Source organism: Pseudorca crassidens, chromosome 10 (assembly GCF_039906515.1).
Source record: "Pseudorca crassidens isolate mPseCra1 chromosome 10, mPseCra1.hap1, whole genome shotgun sequence".
In the NCBI taxonomy this organism is placed as follows: domain Eukaryota; kingdom Metazoa; phylum Chordata; class Mammalia; order Artiodactyla; family Delphinidae; genus Pseudorca; species Pseudorca crassidens.
Window position 1 is genome coordinate 70,416,578 of NC_090305.1, and position 25,905 is coordinate 70,442,482.

General features: G+C 39.6%; 1 protein-coding gene across 9 annotated transcripts in view; it reads right to left on the reverse strand.

Moving 5' to 3' along the window:
• Positions 1-25,905, reverse strand: part of DCAF1 (DDB1 and CUL4 associated factor 1) — a 93,293-nt gene that overhangs the window by 50,541 nt on the left and 16,847 nt on the right. For 7 of the 9 annotated variants that reach the window (XM_067754587.1, XM_067754586.1, XM_067754584.1 and 4 more), the window contains 2 exons: positions 24,169-24,242; positions 21,974-22,087 (listed from right to left, as the gene is read on the reverse strand). In XM_067754587.1, coding sequence (XP_067610688.1) covers positions 21,974-22,087; positions 24,169-24,242 — 188 coding nt within the window. The remainder of the gene's footprint in view (positions 1-21,973; positions 22,088-24,168; positions 24,243-25,905) is intronic. The other 2 variants (XM_067754590.1, XM_067754592.1) reach the window with 1 other exon arrangement.

The following is a 25,905-nucleotide window of genomic DNA, read 5'->3' on the forward strand; positions in this document are numbered from 1 at the left end:
TAATAATAAAGATTAGAATAGAGATAAACAAAATAGCAAATAGAAAAATACAGAAAATTAATGAAACCAAAAGTTGTTGCTTTGAAAAGATCAACAAAATTGACAAACCTTTAGCTAAACTGATCAAGAAAAAAAAAAAAAGGAGAGAAAACAAATTACTACAATCAAAAATGAAAAGGGAAAACTTCCCCAGTGGTGCAGTGGTTAAGAATCCACCTGCCAATGCAGGGGACACAGGTTCAAGCCCTGGTCCAGGAAGATCCCACATGCCGCAAAGCAACTAAGCCCATGCACCACAACTACTGAGCCTGTGCTCTAGAGCCCGCGAGCCACGACTACTGAGCCCATGAGCCATAACTACTGTGCCCACGTGCCCTAGAGCCCTCCCACCACAACTACAGAGCCCACGTGCTGCAACTACTGAAGCCCACTGCCTAGAGTCCGTGCTCTGCAACAAGAAAAGCCACCACAGTGAGAAGCCCACGTACCACAACAAAGACCCAATGCAGCCAAAAAAATAAATAAATTTTAAATTTTTTTTAAAAAAGAAAGGGGGAACATTACTACCAATTTTACATGAATAAAAAGGATTATAAGGGAATTCCCCGGTGGTCCAGTGGGTAGGACTCCACACTTTCATGGCCGAGGGCCTAGGTTCAACCCCTGGTCAGGGAACTAAGATCCCAAAAGCCACATGTGGCATGACCAAAAAAAAAAGTGGGGGGTGGATTACAGGAGAACACTATAAACAACTGTACACCAACAAACTGAGTAACTTAGATTAAACGGACAAATTCCTAGAAACACAATCTACCAAAATGGACTAATGAAGAAACAGAATAACTGAACAGACTTATAACCAGTAAGGAGACTGAATCAGTTGTCAAAACCCTCCCAAAACAGAAAAACCTAGGACCAGATCGCTTAACTGGTAAATTCTACCATTTAAGGAATTAATACCAAGCCTTCTCAAACTCTTCCAAAAAATTAATGAGAAGGAGCACTTCCTAACTCATTCTATGAATCCAGCATTACCCTGACACCAAAGCAAGACACAAAGATAGTACAAGAAAACTACAGATATTCCTTATGAATACTGATGCAAAAATTCTCAAAAAATACTTGCAAACTCAATTCAGCCGCATACTAAGAGGATTACTGTATATACCACGACCAGGTGGATTTACCCAGGTACATACGGTTCAAAATACAAAAAGCAATCTATGTAACACACCACATTAATAGAATCAGTGTGAATTAATTTTTGTGAATTAGTAGAAAACCACATGACCATGTCAACTGAGGCAAAAAGAATTTGACAAAAGTAAAATCTCTTTCATTAAAAAACACTTAATAAACTAGAAATAGAAGGAAACTTCCTCAACATAATAAATGCCAGTCATGAAAAAAATTACAGCTAACACTACACTCAACCGTAAAAGTCTGACAGACTTTCTCCAAAGATTAAAAACAGGACAAGGATGTCTGCTTTCACCACTTGTATTCAACATAGTACTGGCAAGAAAAAGAAATTAAAGGCGTCTGTGTTGGAAAGGAAGAAATAAAATTATCTCTGTTCACAAATGACATGATCTTATACATAAAAAACTCTAAAGTTTCCACACACACAGACACAGACACACACACACACACAAACACACACACAAAACAACCTGTTAGAATAAATGAATTCTGCAAAGTTGCAGAATAATCAATACACAGAAATCAGTTGCATTTCTATACACTAGTAATGAAAAATCTGAAAAGGAAACATATCCAGTCATTGTTTAATTGTTGACTCCTAATCATGGAGGATTATTTGCTGGGATACTTTGGAATTTTTTTGTGAGCTCACTTTTTGTGGAAATTGTTTTTTCTGTGAAAATCCCTTGTGGCCCGGATTGTGAAAGCTTCTCCTCCACTGGAGTTCTGTATTTGCTTTTGCCAGACAACCAAAGAATATCACTGGTCCAAAACAATTTTGTTTGTTGTTAATATCTTGACTTTGGGGTTCCCAATCAAAATAGAAATTTCAAACATTTACCCAAATAAGGCCCATGCCCAGATATTCTCAGGGGAGACTTACATGCCCATGCCCCTGCCCCTCAGAGTGGAGTCAGAGAATGAGAAATCTATCATCTCCCCACAGCATAAAGCAGATATTTTCCTTTTCCATCGTTTCAATGAAGGTCCTTAGGGAATCCCAGTTTTACATGGAGGTCAGGGTCCCCATTCTAAACTCCTCACCCAAGATTTTGTCCCTGTCCTCAATTACCACTTTACTTTTATAGTTCCATATTTCTGGCACCTAGGGATTTCTCTAAGAGTTTATTATAGTTTACCCAAAATTTGTATTTCTGTGCAACGGGAGAGTTTGTAAGTTATCCTGGTTAGTCATCTTGATAGATCTGGGTCTTGTCCCTTCTGTATTAAAACCATTTGTTTTCTCTCTGATTCTGAAATACCATAGACTCATGGTTTTCTTCCTACCTCATGGGATGCTGTGAGAGTTAAATGATACGATGCAAATCAAATGCTTAGCACAGGCCTGGCACTCAATAAACAGTAGCCATCTACCTAACTGACCACATGGACATTTTCATCATAAAACACCTATTAACATTTTAGGGGAATCTTAATGTTCCAGAGTATAAAATCTTGAAAATGCTGGCTTGAAGGTTACACTTTCTGAGATTTCATTCTCTCCGATTTTATCCCTCTGACCTCCAATAATCTGAGACAACCTCAAAGAAAAAAAATGTTAAAACAGTACTCTTAAAGAATTAAGTCCCTAAAGGTCCTGTTCTCACTGGATTAAGAGCATACACTGATAAACGTAAACAGTATGAGAAACCTGGTACGTAAATATAAAAGTACTCCATTCTATAACACACTTAATATAATGAAAAAACTATACAGCCAAATAATTTTAAATAAAAGTAAAATTTAAAAGAATGATTAAGATGGCAGAGGAGTAGGATATGGAGCTCATCTTCTCCCACAAATACATCAAAAATACATCTACATGTGGAACAATTCTCACAGAACACCTACTGGATGATGGCAGAAGACCTCAGACTTCAAAAAGGACTAGAAAATCTCCATGTAACTGGGTAGGACAAAAGAAAATAAAAGCGCGAAAGGAAATGGGACAGGATCTACATACCTGGGAGAGAAATGTGAAAAAGGAAAGGTTTCCACACACTGGGAAGTCCCCTCACTGGCAGAGAGAACAGCCGGAATGGAGGGGGAGCTCCGGAGCCTCAGGGGAGAGCGCAGCGACTAGTTTGCAGAGGGCAAAGAGGAGAGACACCTGCACAGACAGTCAGTGGTGCCACCTGGCACTCCCCAGCCCAAGATGCTCACTCTTCCACTGAGGGGGTCAGGGGCTGAGTGCTGAGGCTTGTGCTTTGAAGGTGAGAACCGGGAAGAGGACTGGGGCTGGATGCATGGTGACAGCCTGAGGGGGCTACGGTGTGGTGTGCTATAACCGAGGGACTACGGGAGGAAGCCTGGGCCCCCCAGAGGGGCAAGGCACCATTGCTGGGGGGCCCACGAGGAGATGGGTGGGCCTGCCACAGGAGCTTCTTTCTCCACGCCCTCTCTCAGGCGGCAGGGCACCACCTACACAAGCTCCAGGGGTGGGCAATAGCTGCCGCTGCCATCTTGGACTCCAGAGTCAGGCATGGATAGTTGGCCAATGGTCCCAAAACCTGGCACCAACCAATGCCCCCGCTTCCCCGGGAGCACACGCAGCACACTGGCACCAAGGGTCCCATGAGCGGGCTGCACGCCTGCATACCCCCTAACAAGGGGCTAACTGACCAGCACATGCTGAGGAAAGAAACAGCAAGCACCCAAACCAAAAACAGCCCTCAGACCAAAAAAATATTAAACCCACACAAGCTATGCAGGGACGCTCCCATACATAAAAAGCCCTCCAAGACTACTATAGGTATTTGTATCTCTTAAACTCACAAAGAGAAATATAAGCAAAATGAAGAAGCTGAGGAACCACTCCCAATTAAAAGAGCAAGAGAATTCCCCTGAAGGAACAAACAATGAAACAGACCTCTTCAGTCTAACAGACACCGAGTTCAAAAAGGAGGTAATGAAAATACTGAAGGAACTAAGAAAGGTTTTCGACAGAAATGCAGCATTACTGTAAAAAGGAACTAGAAACTATAAGGAGGAGACAAGAAAAATTAAAATCTTCATTTGCTGAGGAGATATCTAAGCTAAATGCAACAAATAGCAAAATAAATAATGCAGAAGAAAGAATAAGTAATCTGCAAGACAGAATAATAGAAATTACCCAGAGGCTTTCGGAAAGATGGCGGAAGAGTAAGACGCGGAGATCACCTTCCTCCCCACAGATACACCAGAAATAAATCTACAAATGGAACAACTGCTACAGAACACCTACTGAACGCTGGCAGAAGACCTCAGACCTCCCAAAAGGCAAGAAACCCCCCACGAACCTGGGTAGGGCAAAAGAAAAAAGAATAAACAGAGACAAAAGAATAGGGACGGGACCTGCACCAGTGGGAGGGAGCTGTGAAGGAGGAAAGGTTTCCACCCAGTAGGAAGCCCCTTCGCGGGCGGAGACTGCGGGTGGCGGAGGGGGAAGCTTCGGGACCGCGGAGGACAGCGCAGCCACAGGGGTGCGGAGGGCAAAGCGGAGAGATTCCCGAACAGAGGATCAGGGCTGGCCGGCACTCACCAGCCCGAGAGGCTTGTCTGCTCACCCGCCGGGGCGGGCGGGGCTGGGAGTTGAGGCTCGGGCTTCGGTCAGAGCACGGGAAAGGACTGGGGTTGGTGGCGTGAACACAGCCTGCAGGGGGTTAGTGCGCCACGGCTAGCCAGGAGGGAGTCCGGGGAAAAGTCTGGACCTGCTGAAGAGGCAAGAGACTTTTTCTTCCCTCTTTGTTTCCTGTTGCGCGAGGAAAGGGGATTAAGAGCGCTGCTTAAAGGAGCTCCAGAGACGGGCGCGAGCCGCGGCTAAAAGCGCCAACCCCAGAGACGGGCATGGGACGCTAAGGCTGCTGCTGCCGCCACCAAGAAGCCTGTGTGCGAGCACAGGTCACTGTCCACACCCCACTTCCGGGGAGCCTGTGCAGCCCGCCACTACCAGGGTCCCGGGATCCAGGGTCAACTCCTCCAGGAGAATGCACGTCACGCCTCGGGCTGGTGCGGCGTCACGCTGGCCTCTGCCGCTGCAGGCTCACCCCGCACTCCGTGCCCCTCCCTCCCCCCCGGCCTGAGTGAGCCAGAGCCCCCGAATCAGCGGCTCCTTTAACCCCGTCCTGTCTGAGCGAAGAACAGACGCCCTCCGGCAACCTACACGAAGAGGCGGGGCCAAATCCAAAGCTGAGCCCCTGGGAGCTGTGAGAACAAAGAAGAGAACGGGAAATCTCTCCCAGCAGCCTCAGAAGCAGCGGATTAAAGCTCCACAATCAACTTGATGTACCCTGCACCTGTGGAATACGTGAATAGACAACAAAACATCCCAAATTGAGGAGGTGGACTCTGAGAGCAAGATTTATGATTTTTTCCCCTTTTTCTCTTTCTGTGAGTGCGTATGTGTATGCTTCTGTATGAGATTTTTGTCTGTATAGCTTTGCTTCCACCATTTGTCCTAGGGTTCTATCCGTCCATTTTATTTTTGTTTTTTTAATTTTTTTCTTTTTTTCCTCTTAATTATTTTTTTATTTTAATAACTTTATTATATTTTCTTACTTTATTTTATTTTACTTTATCTCCTTTTTTCCTTCCTTCTCTCCCTCCTTCCTTCCTTCCTCCCTCCCTCCTTTCTTCCTTTCCTTCTTTCTTTCTTTCTACTTCTACTACTTCTTTCTTTCTAATTTTTCTCCCTTTTATTCTGAGCCATGTGGATGAAAGGCTGTTGGTGCAGCAGCCAGGAGTCAGTGCTGTGCCTCTGAGGAGGGAGAGCCAACTTCAGGACACTGGTTCACAAGAGACCTTCCAGCTCCACATACTATCAAACGGTGAAAATCTCCCAGAGATCTCCATCTCAACACCAGCACCCAGCTTCACTCAACAACCAGCAAACTACAGTGCTGAAAATCCTACGCCAAACAACTAGCAAGACAGGAACACAACCCCACCCATTAGCAGAGAGGCTGCCTAAAATCATAATAAGTCCACAGACACCCCAGAACACACCACCAGACGTGGACGTGTCCACCAGAAAGACAAGATCCAGCTTCATCCACCAGAACACAGGCACTAGTCCCCTCCACCAGGAAGTCTACACAACCCACTGAACCAACCTTAGCCACTGGGGACAGACACCAAAAGCAACGGGAACTACGAACCTGCAGCGTGCAAAAAGGAGACCCCAAACACAGTAAGATAAGCAAAATGGGAAGACAGAAAAACACACAGCAGATGAAGGAGCAAGATAAAAACCCACCAGACCTAACAAATGAAGAGGAAATAGTCTACCTGAAAAAGAATTCAGAATAATGATAGTAAAGATGATCCAAAATCTTGGAAATAGAATAGACAAAATGCAAGAAACATTTAACAAGGACCTAGAAGAACTAAAGATGAAACAAGCAATGATGAACAACACAATAAATGAAATTTAAAATACTCTAGATGGGATCAATAGCAGAATAACTGAGGCAGAGGAATGGATAAGTGACCTGGAAGATAAAATAGTGGAAATAACTACGGCAGAGCAGAATAAAGAAAAAAGAATGAAAAGAACTGAGTACAGTCTCAGAGACCTCTGGGACAACATCAAACGCACCAACATTCGAATTATAGAGGTTCCAGAAGAAGAAGAGAAAAAGAAAAGGACTGAGAAAATATTTGAAGAGATTATAGTTGAAAACTTCCCTAATAAGGGAAAGGAAATAGTTAATCAACTCCAGGAAGCACAGGGAGTCCAATACAGGATAAATCCAAGGAAAAATACGCCAAGACACATATTAATCACACTGTCAAAAATTAAATACAAAGAAAACATATTAAAAGCAGCAAGGGAAAAACAACAAATAACACACAAGGGAATCCCCATAAGGTTAACAGCTGATCTTTCAGCAGAAACTCTGCAAGCCAGAAGGGACTGGCAGGACATATTTAAAGTGATGATGGAGAAAAACCTGCAGCCAAGATTACTCTACCCAGCAAGGATCTCATTCAGATTTAATGGAGAAATTAAAACCTTTACAGACAAGCGAAAGCTGAGAGAGTTCAGCACCACCAAACCAGCTTTACAACAAATGCTAAAGGAACTTCTCTAGGCAAGAAACACAAGAGAAGGAAAAGACCTACAATAACAAACCCAAGACAATTAAGAAAATGGGAATAGGAACATACATATCGATAATTACCTTAAATGTAAATGGACTAAATGCTCCCACCAAAAGACACAGACTGGCTGAATGGATACAAAAACAAGACCCATATATCTGCTGTCTACAAGAGACCCACTTCAGATCTAGAGACACATACAGACTGAAAGTAAGGGGATGGAAAAAGATACTCCATGCAAATGGAAACCAAAAGAAAGCTGGAGTAGCAATTCTCATATCAGACAAAATAGACTTTAAAATAAAGACTATTAGAAGAAACAAAGAAGGGCACTACATAATGATCAAGGGATTGATCCAAGAAGAAGATATAACCATTGTAAATATTTATGCACCCAACATAGGAGCACCTCAATACATAAGGCAAATACTAACAGTCATAAAAGGGGAAATCAACAGTAACACATTCATAGTAGGGGACTTTAACACCCCACTTTCACCCATGGACAGATCATCCAAAATGAAAATAAATAAGAAGACACACGCTTTAAATGATACATTAAACAAGATGGACTTAATTGATGTTTATAGGACATTCCATCCAAAAACAACAGAATACACATTTTTCTCAAGTGCTCATGGAACATTCTCCAGCATAGATCATATCTTGGGTCACAGATCAAGCCTTGGTAAATTTAAGAAAACTGAAATTCTATCAAGTATCTTTTCCGACCGCAACGCTATGAGACTAGATATGAATTACAGGAAAAGATCTGTAAAAAATACAAACACATGGAGGCTAAACAATACACTACTTAATAACGAGTGATCACTGAAGAAGTCAAACAGGAAATTAAAAAATACCTAGAAACAAATGACAGTGGAGACACAATGACCCAAAATCTATGGGATGCAGCAAAAGCAGTTAGTTCTAAGAGGGAAGTTTATAGCAATACAATCCTACCTTACGAAACAGGAAACATCTCGAATAAACAAACTAACCTTGCACCTAAAGCAATTAGAGAAAGAAGAACAAAAAAAACCCAAAGTTAGCAGAAAGAAAGAAATCATAAAAATCAGATCAGAAATAAATGAAAACGAAATGAAGGAAACGATAGCAAAGATCAATAAAACTAAAAGCTGGTTCTTTGAGAAGATAAACAAAATTGATAAACCACTAGCCAGACTCATCAAAAAAAAAGGGAGAAGACTCAAATCAATAGAATTAGAAATGAAAAAGGAGAAGTAACAACTGACACTGCAGAATACAAAAGATCATGAGATTACTACAAGCAACTCTATGCCAATAAGATGGACAACCTGGAAGAAATGGACAAATTCTTAGCAATGCACAACCTGCCAAGATTGAATCAGGAAGAAATAGAAAATATGAACAGACCAATCACAAGCACTGAAATTGAAACTGTGATTTAAAATCTTCCAACAAACAAAAGCCCAGGACCAGATGGCTTCACAGGTGAATTCTATCAAACATTTAGAGAAGAGCTAACACCTATCCTTCTCAAACTCTTCCAAAATATAGCAGAGGGAGGAACACTCCCAAACTCATTCTACAAGGCCACCATCACCCTGATACGAAAACCAGACAAGGATGTCAGAAAGAGAAAACTACAGGCCAGTATCACTGATGAACACAGATGCAAAAATCCTCAACAAAATACTAGCAAACAGAATCCAACAGCACATTAAAAGGATCATACACCATGATCAAGTGGGGTTTATTCCAGGAATGCAAGGAATCTTCAATATACGCAAATCAATGAACGTGATACACCATATTAACAAATTGAAGGAGAAAAACCATATGATCATCTCAATAGATGCAGAGAAAGCTTTTGACAAAATTCAACACCCATTTATGATAAAAACCCTCCAGAAAGTAGGCATAGAGGGAACTTTCCTCAACATAATAAAGGCCATATATGACAAACCCACAGCCAACATCATCCTCAATGGTGAAAAACTGAAAGCATTTCCACTAAGATCAGTAACAAGACAAGGTTGCCCACTCTCACCACTCTTATTCAACATAGTTTTGGAAGTTTTAGCCACAGCAATCAGAGAAGAAAAGGAAATAAAAGGAATCCAAATCGGAAAAGAAGAAGTAAAGCTGTCACTGTTTGCAGATGATGTGATACTATACATAGAGAATCCTAAAGATGCTACCAGAAAACCACTAGAGCTAATCAATGAATTTGGTAAAGTAACAAGATACAAAATTAATGCACAGAAATCTCTTGCATTCCTATACACTAATGATGAAAAATCTGAAAGTGAAATCAAGAAAACACTCCCATTTACCATTGCAACAAAAAGAATAAAATATCTAGGAATAAACCTACCTAAGGAGACAAAAGACCTATATGCAGAAAATTATAAGACACTGATGAAAGAAATTAAAGATGATACAAATAGATGGAGAGATATACCATGTTCTTGGATTGGAAGAATCAACATTGTGAAAATGACTCTACTACCCAAAGCAATCTACAGATTCAATGCAATCCCTATCAAACCACCACTGGTATTTTTCACAGAACTAGAACAAAAAATTTCACAATCTGTATGAAAACACAAAAGACCCGGAATAGCCAAAGCAATCTTGAGAATGAAAAACGGAGCTGGAGGAATCAGGCTCCCTGACTTCAGACTATATACTACAAAGCTACAGTAATCAAGACAGTATGGTACTGGCACAAAAACAGAAAGATAAATCAGTGGAACAAAATAGAAAGCCCAGAGATAAACCCACGCACATATGGTCACCTTATCTTTGATAAAGGAGGCAGGAATGTACAGTGGAGAAAGGACAGCCTCTTCAATAAGTGGTGCTGGGAAAACTGGACAGGTACATGTAAAAGTATGAGATTAGATCACTCCCTAACACCATACACAAAAATAAGCTCAAAATGGATTAAAGACCTAAATGTAAGGCCAGAAACTATCAAACTCTTAGAGGAAAACATAGGCAGAACACTCTATGACATAAATCACAACAAGATCCTTTTTGACCCACCTCCTAGAGGAATGGAAATAAAAACAAAAATAAATGGGACCTAATGAAACTGCAAAGCTTTTGTACAGCAAAGGAAACCATAAACAAGACCAACAGACAACCCTCAGAATGGGAGAAAATATTTGCAAATGAAACAACTGACAAAGGATTAATCTCCAAAATTTACAAGCAGCTCATGCAGCTCAATAACAGAAAAACAAACAACCCAATCCAAAAGTGGGCAGAAGACCTAAACAGACATTTCTCCAAAGAAGATATACAGACTGCCAACAAACACATGAAAGAACTCTCAACATCATTAATCATCAGAGAAATGCAAATCAAAACTACAATGAGATATCATCTCACACCAGTCAGAATGGCCATCATCAAACAATCTAGAAACAATAAATGCTGGAGAGGGTGTGGAGACAAGGGAACACTCTTGCACTGCTGGTGGGAATGTGAATTGGTACAGCCACTATGGAGAACAGTATGGAGGTTCCTTAAAAAACTACAAATAGAACTACTATATGACCCAGCAATCCCACTACTGGGCATATACCCTGAGAAAACCATAATTCAAAAAGAATCATGTACCAAAATGTTCATTGCAGCTCTATTTACAATAGCCCGGAGATGGAAACAACCTAAATGCCCATCATCAGATGAATGGATACAGAAGATGTGGCACATATATACAATGGAACATTACTCAGCCATAAAAATAAACGAAATTGAGCTATTTGTAATGAGGTGGATAGACCTAGAGTCTGTTATAAAGAGTGAATTAAGTCAGAAAGAGAAAGACAAATACCGTATGCTAACACATATATATGGAAATTAAAAAAAAAAATGTCATGAAGAACCTAGGGGTAAGACAGGAATAAAGACACAGACCTACTAGAGAATGGACTTGAGGATATGGGGAGGGGGAAGGGTGAGTTGTGACAAAGCGAGAGAGAGGCATGGATATATATACACTACCAAATGTAAGGTAGATAGCTAGTGGGAAGCAGCCACATAGCACAGGGAGATCAGCTCGGTGCTTTGTGACCACCTGGATGGGTGGGATAGGGAGGGTGGGAGGGAGGGAGACGCAAGAGGGAAGAGATATGGGAACATATGTGTATGTATAACTGATTCACTCTGTTATAAAGCAGAAACTAACACACCATTGTAAAGCAATTATACCCCAATAAAGATGTTAAAAAAAAAAAAAAAAGAAATTACCCAAACAAAAGAGTAGACAGAAAACCAAATGAGGGATATCCCTGGTGGTCCAGCAGTTAAGACTCCATGCTCCCAACGCAGGGGGCCCGGGTTTGATCCTCAGTCAGGGAACTAGATCCCACATGCCGCAACTAGGAGCTGCATGCCGCAACTAAAATATCCTGCATGGCGCAACTAAAAATCCCATGTGCCGCAACTAAAAAAAAATATCCTGGATGCCGCAACTAACACCCGCATGCCACAACCAAAATGAAGATCCCGCACATGGCAACAAAGATCCCACTTGCCACAACTAAGACCCAGCGCATCCAAATTAATTAATTAATTAATTTTTAAAAAAGAAAGCAACATTAACAGACCTATGGGACAATATAAACCATGCCAAAATACACATAACAGGGATTCCAGAGGGAGAAAAAAGAGAAAAGGGGATTGAAAATGTATCTGAAGAAATTATGGCTGAAAACTTCCCAATCTAAAGAAGGAAACAGATATCCACATATAGGAAGCACAGAGGGTCCCAATCAAGATGAACCCAGACAGACCTACACACCAAGATATATGATAATAAAAATGGCAAAAGTCAAAGAGAGAATACTAAAGGCAGCAAGAGAAAAACAAAGAGTTAATTACAAGGGAAGGCCTAATAAGGCTATCAGCTGATTTCTCTAAAGATATGCTGCAAGCCAGAAGGGAGTGACAAAATATATTCAAAGTCTTGAAAGGGAAAAATCTGCAACCTAGAATACTCTACCCAGCAAAATTATCATTTAGAATAGGAGGAAAAATAATTTCTCTGACAAGGAAAAAATAAAAGAATACAGCAATACTAAATCTATCCTAAAAGAAATATTGAAAGGTCTTCTCTAAAAGAAGCAGGAAGATACAGGGAGATAGCAATTGGAGAGTAAATCACTTAAATTAGCTAGTATACAAATCAAAAAGGAAAAAAAAACCACCACCTATTTGTGAAAGCGATCATAAATGCAAGGAACAGCAAAAGGATAAAGATGAAGATATAAAAAAAGGACATCAAAATCATAAAATTTGGGGAAGGACTAAGAAAATGTAGATTTTTTGTTTTTAGAATGTTTTTGGCCCTATATGACTATCAGTCTAAAGCAAGCAGAACTAGGAAGGGGTTAACATACTTGAAAAACAGGGCAACCACAAATCAAAAACATACAATAGATTCACAAAAACCAAAAACAACACAAGCATAAAATAAAATCATCAACCCCCAAAAAGAAAAAGAAAAAGGAACAAACAAGGAATATAGAAACAGCTGAAAACAAGGTTTAAAATGGCAATAAATATATATGTATCAATATTACCTTAAATGTCAATGGACCAAATGCTCCAATCAAAAACAAAGAGTGGCAGACTGGATAAAAAAAACAAGAGTCTACAAGATTCAACCTACAAGAGATCCATCTTAGGGCAAAGGACACACATAGACTGAAAGTGAGGGAATGGAAAAAGGTATTTCATTTCATGCAAACAGAAATGACAAGAAAGCAGGAGCTACAATATTCCTAGCAGACAAAACAGACTTTAAAACAAAGGCCAAGGACTTCCCTGGTGGTCCAATGTGTAAGACTCTGTGCTCCCAATGCAGGGAGCCCAGGTTCGATCCCTGGTCAGGGAAATAGATACCACATGCATGCTGCAACTAAACAGTCCACATGCCGCAACTAAGAGTCCTCATGCCACAACTAAGAGTCCAGTCCGCATGTCACAACCAAGAAGTCCACGTGCTGCAACTAAGATCCCACGTGCTGCAACTAATACCCAGTGCCGCCAAAATAAATAAATATTTTAAAAATTAAAAAAAGGCCATAAGAAAGATAAAGGACACTATATAACAGTAAAAGGATCAATACAAGAAGATGATTTAACACTTCGTCAACATATGTGCGACTGATACAGGAGCAATCAAATACATAAAACAAATACTAACAGACATAACAGGAGGAATTGATGGGAATACAATAGGAGACTTTCAACACCCCACTCACATCAATGAAGAGATCTTCTAGACAGAAAATCAATAAGGCAACAGAGATCCTAAATGATACAACGCTTAGATTTAAATGATATTTTCAGGATATTACATAAAAAAAAAAAAACCAGAATACACATTCTTTTCAAGTGCACATGGAACACTCTCTCTAGGACTGACCACATACTAAGGCACAAAACTAACCTCAACAAATTTAATAAGAGTACAGAAATTATTTCAAGCATCTCCTCTGAACACAATGGCATGAAACTAGAAATCAACCACAGGAAAAGAAATGAGAAAAAAATGATTACATGGAGACTAAACAACATGCTACTACAAAGCCAATGGGTCAACAAGGAAATCAAAAAGGAAATTTAAAAAATACCTTGAGAAAAGCGACAACGAAAACACAATCATACAAAATCCATGGGATGCAGCAAAAGCAGTTCTTAGAGGGAAGTTCATAGTGACACGGGCCTTCTTCAAAAAACAAGAAAAGTCTCAAATAAACAACCTAACCTACCACTTCAAAGAATCAGAAAAAGGACAAACGAAACCCATAGTCAGCAGAAGGAAGAAAACAATAAAGATCAGGGTGGAAATAAATAAAACAGAGGTTTAAAAAACAAAAGAAAGGGAATTCCCTAGTGGTCCAGCGGTTAGGACTCCGCACTTTCACTGCCAAGGGCCCAGGTTCAATCGCTGGTCAGGGAACTAGGATCCCACAAACCACACAGCGTGACCCCCCCCCCCCAAAAAGAAACCGAGAACTGGTTCTTTGAAAGGGTAAACAAAGTTGACAAACCTCTGGCCAGGCTCACCAAGAAGAAAAGAGCGAGAACCCAAATAAAATAAGAAATGAAAAAGGAGAAATCTCAGCTGGTACCATAGAAATACAAAAAAAAACATAAAAGAGTACTGTGAACAATTATATGCCAACAAATTTGACAACCTACAAGAAATAGACAACTTTCTACAAACATACAGCCCACCAAAATTGAATCAAGAAGAAACAGATGATCTGAACAGACTGATCACTAGAAGTGAAGTAGAATCTGTAATTTTTAAAACTCCCTACAAACAAAAGTCCAGGACCAGGTGCCTTCACAGGCAAATTCTACCAAACATACAAAGAAGAACTTACACTGATTCTTCTAAAACTGTTCCAAAAGACTGAAGAGGAGGAAACACTCCCAAAGACATTCTATGAAGTCACCATCACCCTGATACCAAAATCAGACAAAGATACCACCAAAAAAGAAAATTACAGGCCAATATCTTTGATGAATATAGATGCAAAAATTCTCACCAAATTTTAGCAAACTGAATCCAACACCACATAAAAAAGATCATACACCACAACCAAGTGGGATTCATCCCAAGTTCACAAGAATGGTTCAACATCTGCAAAGCAATCAATGTAATATACCACATAAACAAAAGAAAAGTCAAAAACCATGTGATTATCTCAATAGATGCAGAAAAAGCATTTGGCAAAATTCAACATCATCCATGACAAAAACTTTTACCGAAGTGAGTATAGAGGGAACATACCTCAACATAATAAAAGCCATTTATGACAAACCCAAAGCCAATAAAATACTCAGTGGTGAAAAGCTGAAAGCCTTCCCACTAAAACCTGGAACAAGACAAGGATGCCCACTCTTACCACTTCTATGCAACATAGTATTGGAAGTCCTAGCCACAGCAATCTGACAAGAAAAATAAAAGGTATTCAAATTGAAAGGGAAGAGGTAAAATTGTCACTAAATGCAGAAGACATGATACTATATATAGAAAACCCTAAGGATTCCACACTAAAACTACTAGATCCTATAAAGGAATTCAGAAAAGTAGCAAGATACAAGATTAACATTCAGAAATCAGTTGCATAAATTTCTTGACACTAATGATGAAATATCAGGGACTTCTCTGGTGGTCCAGTGCTTAAGAATCCACCGTCCAATGCAGGGGATGCAGGTGCGATCCCTGGTCAGGGAACTAAGATCCCACGTGCCGCGGGGCAACTAAGCCTGTGTGCTGTCAACTACTGAGCCTGCATGCCCTAGAGCCCGTGTACCACAACTACTAAGCCCGCACGGTCTGGAACCCATGTGCCACAAGTAGAGAGCTTGCTCACCACAACTACTGAGCCCATGCTCTCTAGAGTCCGTGCACCACAATGAAGAGCCCATGCGCCACAATGAAAGATCCTGCATGCCACAATGAAGATCCGGAGTGCCACAACTAAGACCCGACACAGCTAAATAAATAAATATTTTTTAAAAACCAATGAAATATCAGAAAGAGAATGTATAAAAACAATACTTTTTAAAATCACACCAAAAAACATAAAATACCTAGGAATAAACCTGACCAAGGAAGTGAAAGACTTATATGCTAAGAACTATAAAACATTACTAAAAGAAAGTAAAGAGAATGCAAAGAAATGGAAAGATATCCCATGCTCTTGGATTGGAAGAATTAATATTATTAAAATGGCAATACTACCCAAAGCAATCCACAGATTTAATGCAATCCCTATCAAATTACCCATGACATTTTTTGCAGAACTAGAACAAATAATGCAAAAATTCATATGGAGCCATAAAAGACCCAGAATTGCCAAAGCAATCCTGAGGAAAAAATTCAAAGCAGGAGGCATAACTCCCCCAGGCTTCAGACAATACTACAAAGGTAATCAAAACAGTGTGGTATCAGTACAAAAACAGACATATGGATCAATGGAAGAGAATAGAGAGCCCAAAAATAAACCTACACACCTACATTCAATTAATCATGGACAAAGGAAGCAAGACTATAAAATGGGAAAAAGACAGTCTCTTCAGCAAGTGGTACTGGGAAAGATGGACAGCCACATGTAAATCAGTGAAGTTGGGACACACACTCACACCATGCACAAAAATACTCAAAATGGCTTAAAGACTTGAACATAAGACATAACACCATAAACTCCTAGAAGAAAGCACAGGCTAAACATTCTCTGACATAAATCGTACCAATGGTTTCTTAGGTCAGTCTCCCAAGGCAACAGAAATAAAAACAAAAATAAAATAGGACCTAATCAAACTTAAAAGGTTTTGCACAGCAAAGGAAATCATTTAAAAGAAACGAGGGACTTTCCTGGTGGTCCAGTGGCTAAGACTCCACACTCCCAATGCTGGGGGCCCACGTTCAATCCCTGGTCAGGAAACTAGATCCCACATGCTGCAACTAAGAGTTCACATGCCGCAACTAAAAGATCCCACATGTTGCAACTGAAGATCCTGTACACAGCAACAAGGATCCCACATGTGGCAAGGAAGATCCCACACGCGGCAACGAAGATCCCGCACGTGGCAACTAAGAACCGGCACAGCGAAATAAATAAATAAATGTTAAAAAAAAAAAAAAAAACCTACAGAAGGGGAGAAAATATTTGAAATGATGAGACCAAAAATGCTTACTCTCCAAAATATACAAACAGCTCATACAACTCAAAAACAAAAAAAAACAAACAACCCAATTGAAAAATCAAAAGATCTTAATAGACATTTCTCCAAAGAAGACATGCAGATGGCCAGTAGGCACATGAAAAGATGCTCAACATCACTGATTATTAGAGAAATGTAAAACAAAACTAAAATGAGGTACCACCTCACACCAGTCAGAACTGCCATCATTAAAAAGTCTACAAATAACAGGGACTTCCCTGATGGCACAGTGGTTAAGAATCCGCCTGCCAATGCAGGGGACACGGGTTCAAGCCCTGGTCCGGGAAGATCCCACATGCCGTGGAGCAACTAAGCCCGTGCACCACAACTACTGAGCCTGCGCTCTAGAGGCTGCATGCCACAACTACTGAAGCCCATGTGCCTAGAGCTCCACAACAAGAGAAGCCTGCGCACTGCAGTGAAGAGAAGCCCCTGCTCGCCGCAACTACAGAAAGCCTGCGTGCAGTAATGAAGACTCAACACAGCCATTTATTTATTCATTTATCTTTTTTTTTTTTTTTGCGTTACACGGGCCTCTCACTGTTCTGGCCTCTCCCGTTGCAGAGCACAGCCTCCGGACATGCAGGCTCAGCGGCCATGGCTCACAGGCCCAGCCGCTCCGCCACATTTGGGATCTTCCCAGACCGGGGCACGAACCCGTGTCCCCTGCATCGGCAGGCGGACTCTCAACCACTGCACCACCAGGGAAACCCTTTTTTTTTTTCTAAAGTCTACAAATAACAAATGCTGGAGTGGGTGTGGAGAAAAGGGCACCCTCCTACAATGTTGGTGGGAATGCAAGTTGGTGCAGCCACTATACTGGAAAATAGTATGGAGGTTCCTCAGAAAAGTAAAAATACAGTTACCATATGATCCAGCAATCCCACTCCTGGGCATATACCCAGACAAACCTATAATTCAAAAAGACAGGGGTTTCCCTGGTGGCACAGTGGTTAAGAATCCGCCTGCCAATACAAGGGACACAGGTTTGAGCCCTGCTCCGGGACGATCCCACATGCCGTGGAGCAACTAAGCCCATGAGCCACAACTACTGCGCCTGCACTCTACAGCCTGTGACCCACAACCACTGAGCCCACGTGCCACAACTACCGAAGCCCACGCGCCTAGAGCCCGTGCTCTGCAGCAAGAGAAGCCACCACAATGAGAAGCCCGCACACCGCAACAAAGGGTAGCCCCCACTCGTCGCAACTAGAGAAAGCCCACACGCAGCAACAAAGACCCAACACAGCCAAAAATAAATAAATAAAAAGATACAGGTACCCCTATGTTCATAGCAGCACTATTCACAATAGCCAAAACATGGAAACAACCTAAAGGTCCGTCGACAGATGAATGGATAAAAAAAAGACGTGGTACATATATATAATGAAATACGACCCAGCCATAAAACAGAACGAAATAATGGCATTTGCAGCAACATGGATACAACCTGAGATTATCATACTAAGTAAAATCAGACAGAGAAAGACAAATACCACGTGATATCACTTATATGTGGAATCTAAAATATGGCACAAATGAGCCTATCTACAAAACAGAAACAGACTCACAGACATAGAGAACAGACTTGTGGTTACCAAGGAGGATGGAGGGAGGCAGAGGGATGGACTGGGAGTTTGGGGTTAGTAGATGCAAACTATTACATTTAGAACAGACGAACAACAAGGTCCTACTGTATAACACAGGGAACTATATCCAGTCTCCTGGGATAAACCATAATGGAAAAGAATATTAAAAAAAAAATGTATATATATATACAAATGAGCCACCTTGCTGTACAGCAGAAATTAACACAGCATTGTAAATCAACTATACTTAAAAAAAAAAGAGCAGCAAGCATAAACAGAAAATAAAACAAAATAAAATTTAAAGCTATTTCAACATCTGTGAAAGTACAATCCAGCAACTTTTTTAAACAGCAGCTAGAATACAATCAATTTAGTAACTTACAACCAGCTCTTAAAAAGAAATGAAATAGAAACTATAAGGATGCACTGCACAAAGGGTAAACAATGTTCAAGAAAACTCTGATACATATAATGTATGGGTTGCAACGTAAAACAAAATGTACCCAGCTTTTGGAAAAAGTAAAATGTGTAACTATCGGTTCAGAAAGTTTGAGAAACACTGCTCTAAAGCAGTGAATCTTTTTTTTTAAATAAATTTATTAATTTTATTTTATTTATTTTTGGCTACACTGGGTCTGCATTGTTGCACGTGGGTTTTTTCTAGTTGCGGCGAGTGGGGGCTACTCTTCGTTGCAGTGTGCAGGCCTCTCATTGCGGTGGCATCTCTTGTTGCAGAGCACAGGCTCTAGAGCCCAGGCTCAGTAGCTGTGGCACACGGGCTTAGCTGCTCCGTGGCATGTGGGATCTTCCCAGACCAGGGCTCTAAACCCATGTCCCCTGCACTGGCAGGCGGATTCTTAACCACTGTGCCACCAGGGAAGCCCTAAAGCAATGAGTCTTAACTGTAGCTTTGTGAAACACCAGTTGCCAATCTGTCTAAAAATAATGATTTTGTTTTCTTTTTCTTTTTTTTTTTTTTTGAGTTGGGGGGCAGTCTGCACTGCGCAGAATGCAGAATCTAAGTTCCCTGACCAGGGATCGAACCTGTGCCCCCTGCAGTGGAAGTGTGGAGTCTTAACCACTGGACCGCCAGGGAAGTCCCCAAAAATTATGATTTCTGACTCATTAATTTACACACTATAATTAAATGTTTTTAAAGAAGTAAAACATTGATTCACACCAAAAAATGTGCATAGGATATTTCTGAAAGGTAAAGAACATCATATGATCCAGTGGTAAGGTCTCACAAGGTTAAAGAGGTTTATAATCTACACTCTAGGACATTGGATTCAAGGCAATGTTATTTCCAACCTAATTATGATTATCTTTGAATAATTTATTTCTCTCGACCTAATAAAAATCAGTTATTAAGAAACAAAACTGTTCTAGGACTTCCCTGGTGGTGCGGTGGTTAACAATCTGCCTGTCAATGCAGGGAACATGGGTTCAAGCCCTGGTCAAGGAAGATCCCACATAATATATAAATCTTGCATACAACAAATACACTGCTGTAAGTGCTTCATTTTCACCATGCTTTTCAAAAGAACTCACATTAAAAAAAAAAAGAATTCACATTAAAACATTTTTGACAGGAGATAGATTTTTTTGGTCTCCCACAGTGGGAGCTAATTAGAGATTTTTAAATCTAGTCTACATAATACTGCAAACTATAGCATTAATAACAATGTTATTCTCTAAAATACATTATGTGGTACAATTCTGTAATAAAATTTTCTTAAAAGTTAAGAAAATCTGTTTCCAGATCTTTCACTTGGCTTATGCATTTAACTATACTGAGACTTCCAGATTTTTTCAGATTAAATTTTTAGTGTCTTTAAAAGCAAAGAAAGCTATATAGCATACACAATTCACACTGCAAATTCTTAATGCTAAGAGACAAAATATCAACATTACTTCTAAAAACACAGCAACTAATTTTTGACAACTGAAATATACACAGTCACTAACAAATTACCATTCTCTGGTCTTCAAAGCACTTATCCTTACTTGAAATAATCAGTTTGTCTCTGTTCTTCCAAATATATATATAAATATAAGCTCCTATCTTGCTGACAAAATATTCCCAGCACATAGCATAAAACACAGCCCAGCACAGCCTTCAAACATTAACTAAGTGAATATTAAATACTGTCAAGAATAGGACAGCCTTCCTCAGAACAGAATGTCCTCATCACTGGGGAAGACTACTCATCATTAAGAATAAGAGTCTTAATTATTAGAGAAATGCAAATCAAAATTACAATGAGGTAACCTCACATCAGTCAGAATCACCAACATTAAAAAATCTACAAAGAATAAATGCTGAAGAGGGTGTGGAGAAAAGGGAACCCTCCTACACCGTTGGTGGGAATGTAAATTGGTATAGCCACTATGGAGAACAGTATGGAGGTTCCTTAAAAAAAAACTAAAAATAGAACTACCATGTGACCCAGCAATCCCACTATGGGCATACACACAGAAAAAACCATAATTCAAAAAGATACATGCACCCCAATGTTCCCTGCAGCACTATTTACAACTGCCAGGACATGGAAGCAAGCTAAATGTCCACTGACAGAAGAATGGATAAAGAAGATGTGATACATATATGCAATGGAATATTACTCAGCCATAAAAAGGAACGAAATGTCATTTGCAGTGACATGGATGGACCTAGAGACTGTCATACAGAGTGAAGTCACAAAGAGAAAGACAAATATCGTATAGTATCACTTATATGTGGAATCTACAAAAATGGTATACAGATGAACTTATTAGCAAAGCAGAAATAGAGTCACAGATGTAGAAAACAAACTTATCGTTACCAAGGGGGAAGGGAGGGTGGGATGAATTGGGAGAATGGTAATGACATATATATGCTACTACATACAAAACAGATAACTAATGAGAACCTACTGTATAGCACAGGGAACTATACTCAGTGCTCTTGTGGTGACCTAAATGGGAAGGAAATCTAAAAAAGAGTGGATATACATATATGTATAACTGACTCACTCTACTGTACAGCACCCTAACACAACATTGTAAAGCACCTACTTTCCAATAAAAAAAAAAAGGAATAAGAGTTTGAATAAGATCATAAATCGTTAAATCCACAAATCCATATCTAAAAACATGATCTTAAGATTTTAAAAAAGACTACAGCACCCAAGCAGCAAGTACTCACTAAAATAGTTATTTAAAAATTTTTCTTGTTTGTCTTAATTTCTTAAGATTCTATAATATAGATTATGACTATAATAAGAAAAAACTATAACAATTATTTTAACAAAGAAAAACAGATCAGCATTCAACTAAAAAATAAAATGTTGACTTTTCTTTTTAGTAAGTACCTTTTCTTGAAAGACGACAGCAGTTTCTAGCCCTGGCATGATGTCCAGTAGGAGTCTGCAAGCAGCAGTGTTTAAAGGGGGCTCTCGGCTTGTCATCACATATGCATTCACCAGCTGTAAAGAAAAGGAGTACATCTCATCTGAAATTCAACCCAATCAAATTAATAACGACTAATAAATCCTTAATACATTCCCATAGCTTACCTAAAGGGTATTAAAGAAGACTATACCTAACATTAATTAAACCTGTAATTATTAGAAATAGTTATGATCCTGCTGAGCCATGATAATACCATATAATTTCTTCTGCCACTTTAAAGTCAAATCCCCCTAAAACAACTCAGCAACCATAGAAATTCAAGCTCAAGGGATATCACAAAGAAAACACTCCCATCCTCATATACACTTTTTCAGAAGGATAAAACAGGGCAAGATAAGCCTCCCCTCACCCCTCCCTGATTCTTGACAACAGTTAATGAAAAAATTTGAGTTTTATATTTTATATATATAAATGTATCAATAAAACTTTCCTTTTGGCACTCATCAAATAAATACTGGATCTCTAAGTGGCACTGTGTTCTATTGCTGGGTATACAACAGTGAATAAAACACAGTCCCACCATCAAAGGGTTCATAATACAAAAGAGGTGACAGTTGGAAAAACAAATATCATAAGTACAGGATGCTACAGAAACCTGTAGGAAGCCATACAACTCTGCAAGGGAATCAGAGAAGGCTTTAGAGAGGAAGGGATTCCAAGCGAGAACATGAAGGACAAGCAGGAATAGCTAAGGAGGAGTGGGAAAGAGAGGAGGGCCAAAGGTCAGGAACAGAAAATGAGAGAACAGAGGCCATGAGATTGGGTTTATAAACCAAAATAAAAAATTTAAAATTTATCTTGAGAGCAATGGGAAAGCACTAATGGATTTTAAGCAAGAGAATGCCATGATCATTTTTTGCATTTGATAAAGATTTTCGGGATATAAGTAAAGAATGGGTTGGGACAAGATAAGAAGAGAAACCAATTAAGAGGCTATTGCAGTATCGAGAGATGGTGGTAGCTAACCTAAGGTCTGACAACAAGGGCAGAAAGAAGCGGAGGGATTTGTGAAGGTTAAGGGGGAGGGCACAATAAGACCTGTAAGTTCACTGAATAAGAAAGCTTAGAGGAATAAAGGATAACTTCCAGCTGGCTAGGAAAGGACACCATTACTGAGCTAGAGCATAAGAGAAACAGATTGTGGGGCAAACAATGAGACATGCAGAATTCAAGGTGCCTGTGGGAAATATCCATGTGGGAACGTCTAGAAGGCAGCTGCAAGTGATCTGAAGCAGAGAAGAGACACCAGTGATAAATAAAATTGGGAATTAATATAATACAGATAAAAATAATAGCTAATAATTACTGAGCCCTCATGTGCCAGGTTCTGAACTAAGTACTTTTCATGTTTAATTTCATTCAAGGATTACAAAAACATTTTAAGGTAAGAGCTATCATCCCTATTTCATAGATTAGGGAAATAAAGCTTTGAGAAAATAAAGCTTGGAGAGGCTTAAGTTGCCTAAAGATCAAAATGTCAATGAAGAGTGGAGCTGCACTTAAACCCAAAACATGGACCCCAAAGCCCATGCTCTCAGCATCATGCTATTCCACCTCCAAAATCAAACCTAACAGCCACAATTTATTAAATAATTACTATGTTCAGGAGCTGTGAGTAATACATACTTTTTTTTTTTTTTTTACCCTCATTTACTCCTCAACAGACCAGAGTTAAATAAGGCACTTTCTCTCCCTCCACATGCCCAATGCACACACCCATAGTGTCAGTGCAGAGTCATACGGTACATATCACTCTTACTTTTCTATTCAAGAACCCAAGAGAACTCCTATATTCCCAAACTCAAAATCATCTCACCCCAGAATGAGCACAGATGCCTTGGGAACCCTCACCAATATTCAACTGAACAAAGTACACACCAAAGAGAAAACACCTTGGCCACAACCAGGACTTTGGTAATAAAGAAGTCCATGATTAGTCTATTTCATTGAACCAATACCAAATTTAAAAAGCTACCCACTCTATTCCCAACTTTGTCAAGGCCTCAGGAAAAAACAGACTATTTACAAAAAAAAACAATAAAGGTACAGCATCTGCTGATGATAATCTCTAGAGAAAAGTAAGAAGCAAACCTACTGCATTCATGAAATCATCATTCTTGAAGAGTATTCTCAGCAAGTGGCCCAGCATACACTCTGGATCAGCTCGACCTACCAAAAGAAGAGGGGAGGAACAAACAAAGGAATGAGTAAGTCATCCCAGTCAAGCAACTCAAACCTCTGGAAAGGCACCTGGGTTGTTTTAAGTACTATTAAAAGGCCAGCAAAAATTAACAGAAACAAAGAAAAGATTCTTTTGATGAATCAGATTTCATAAGGAGCATTCTTTAAAATTAAAAATGACAATAAAAAATTTGAGACACTGCTCTCTAACATTCCCATCTCCCAGCATATTGCCTACACATCAATGCTGAATTAAATAAATGAGCACTAGACCCAGACCAGCATCACTAAGAGTATACAAGGGTCTACAAAAGAATCATAAAGGAGCCTAAAAGAATGAAAACCCATGACTTCCCAGACAAAGAAAGGAAGGAAGCACAACTTCTTTTGATGAGTGGCCTGGAGAAGATAGGCTCCAAGTCCAATCTCTCAACTATAATGCCAACAGCAGTACAAATGTGTCCTCAAACCTGTAATGAACACTCCAGGTTTGGGGGACAGGGGGAATCCCGCCAAGCAATCACCAATTCTAAAGATAAAATAAACGTGGTCATCTTAACTTCTGAGCTCCTGGGGAAAGAAAGGAGGCCAGGAACCCAGGATTTACTCAACAGACAGCCTAAATGTAAAAGAATTACTTAATGGTTGGGAAAATTACTGGTTCGCTTTTAAAAGAGATATCATCAATTTAATTTTCCTTTCAGAGTGGCAAATTTAGTCAAAGGATACAATTTAGGATGAAGAAAAGATATAAGCTGCTGATATAAAGTTTTTACCAAGCTGTAATTAATATCCCAAAGTAATTCACAAAAACAGAAGTTAGAGAATGGTACTATAAAAACAAACGTGGACCTCAGATTACTTAACTTTCTCTCTTTATAAAAGATGAAACTGTGACCCTTATTTTTATTAATAGAAATTATGCCTAATGACAAATATGACTTAACATAAGAGTTAGGAAGGAAAAAAACTGTCTTTAAATTTCTACTGAAAAAAAAGGCATTCTTCTCTCCCTTCTTCCTCGTTACCATTTCATCCTTCCCAAGGCAATGTCACTAAGCATGATCACCTCTTGAATTCTTTTCACAATCCCATGAATTAACTTAGTTTCTTTTCACTTTCCTACTATTTCATGCTCTGATTGCCTTACTGCAGATGTTAGCCCAATAGCCGTTCTCAAAGTCACAAGTGGAGATGTCTACGACAAGAGCAGCAGGTAACATCACATAAACAACTGGGCACTCAATTTGAAATGCTTAGCTTACTTACATTTGGGAATAAAAGTCTAAGAAACAGAAATAAACCCTGGAACATTTGGGTGGATATACAATGTTCTTATTTTTGTAAGTCCCATTCATTCTCACTATCTCTCCACATACAAAATCTCAGACTCTCCTCTCCAAAAGGAACTCCTGGTTTTATAAAGAGAAAATTTATATGCAGTGTGGGCCCACATGACATAAGCTTTGCCCACTGGTAAGCTACCTTAGAGAGAACATAAAATAGCAGTCTCAAGTCCCATACAGTTCTGTATTATAGCAAATTCCATGCCAAAGCAGGCTGGTTTGTCATGGCTCTAATTAAATTGGCCCAAAAGAAAACCACATTAACATGAGATGGCATATTTTAGCTGTTGGAACACTAAAGTAGA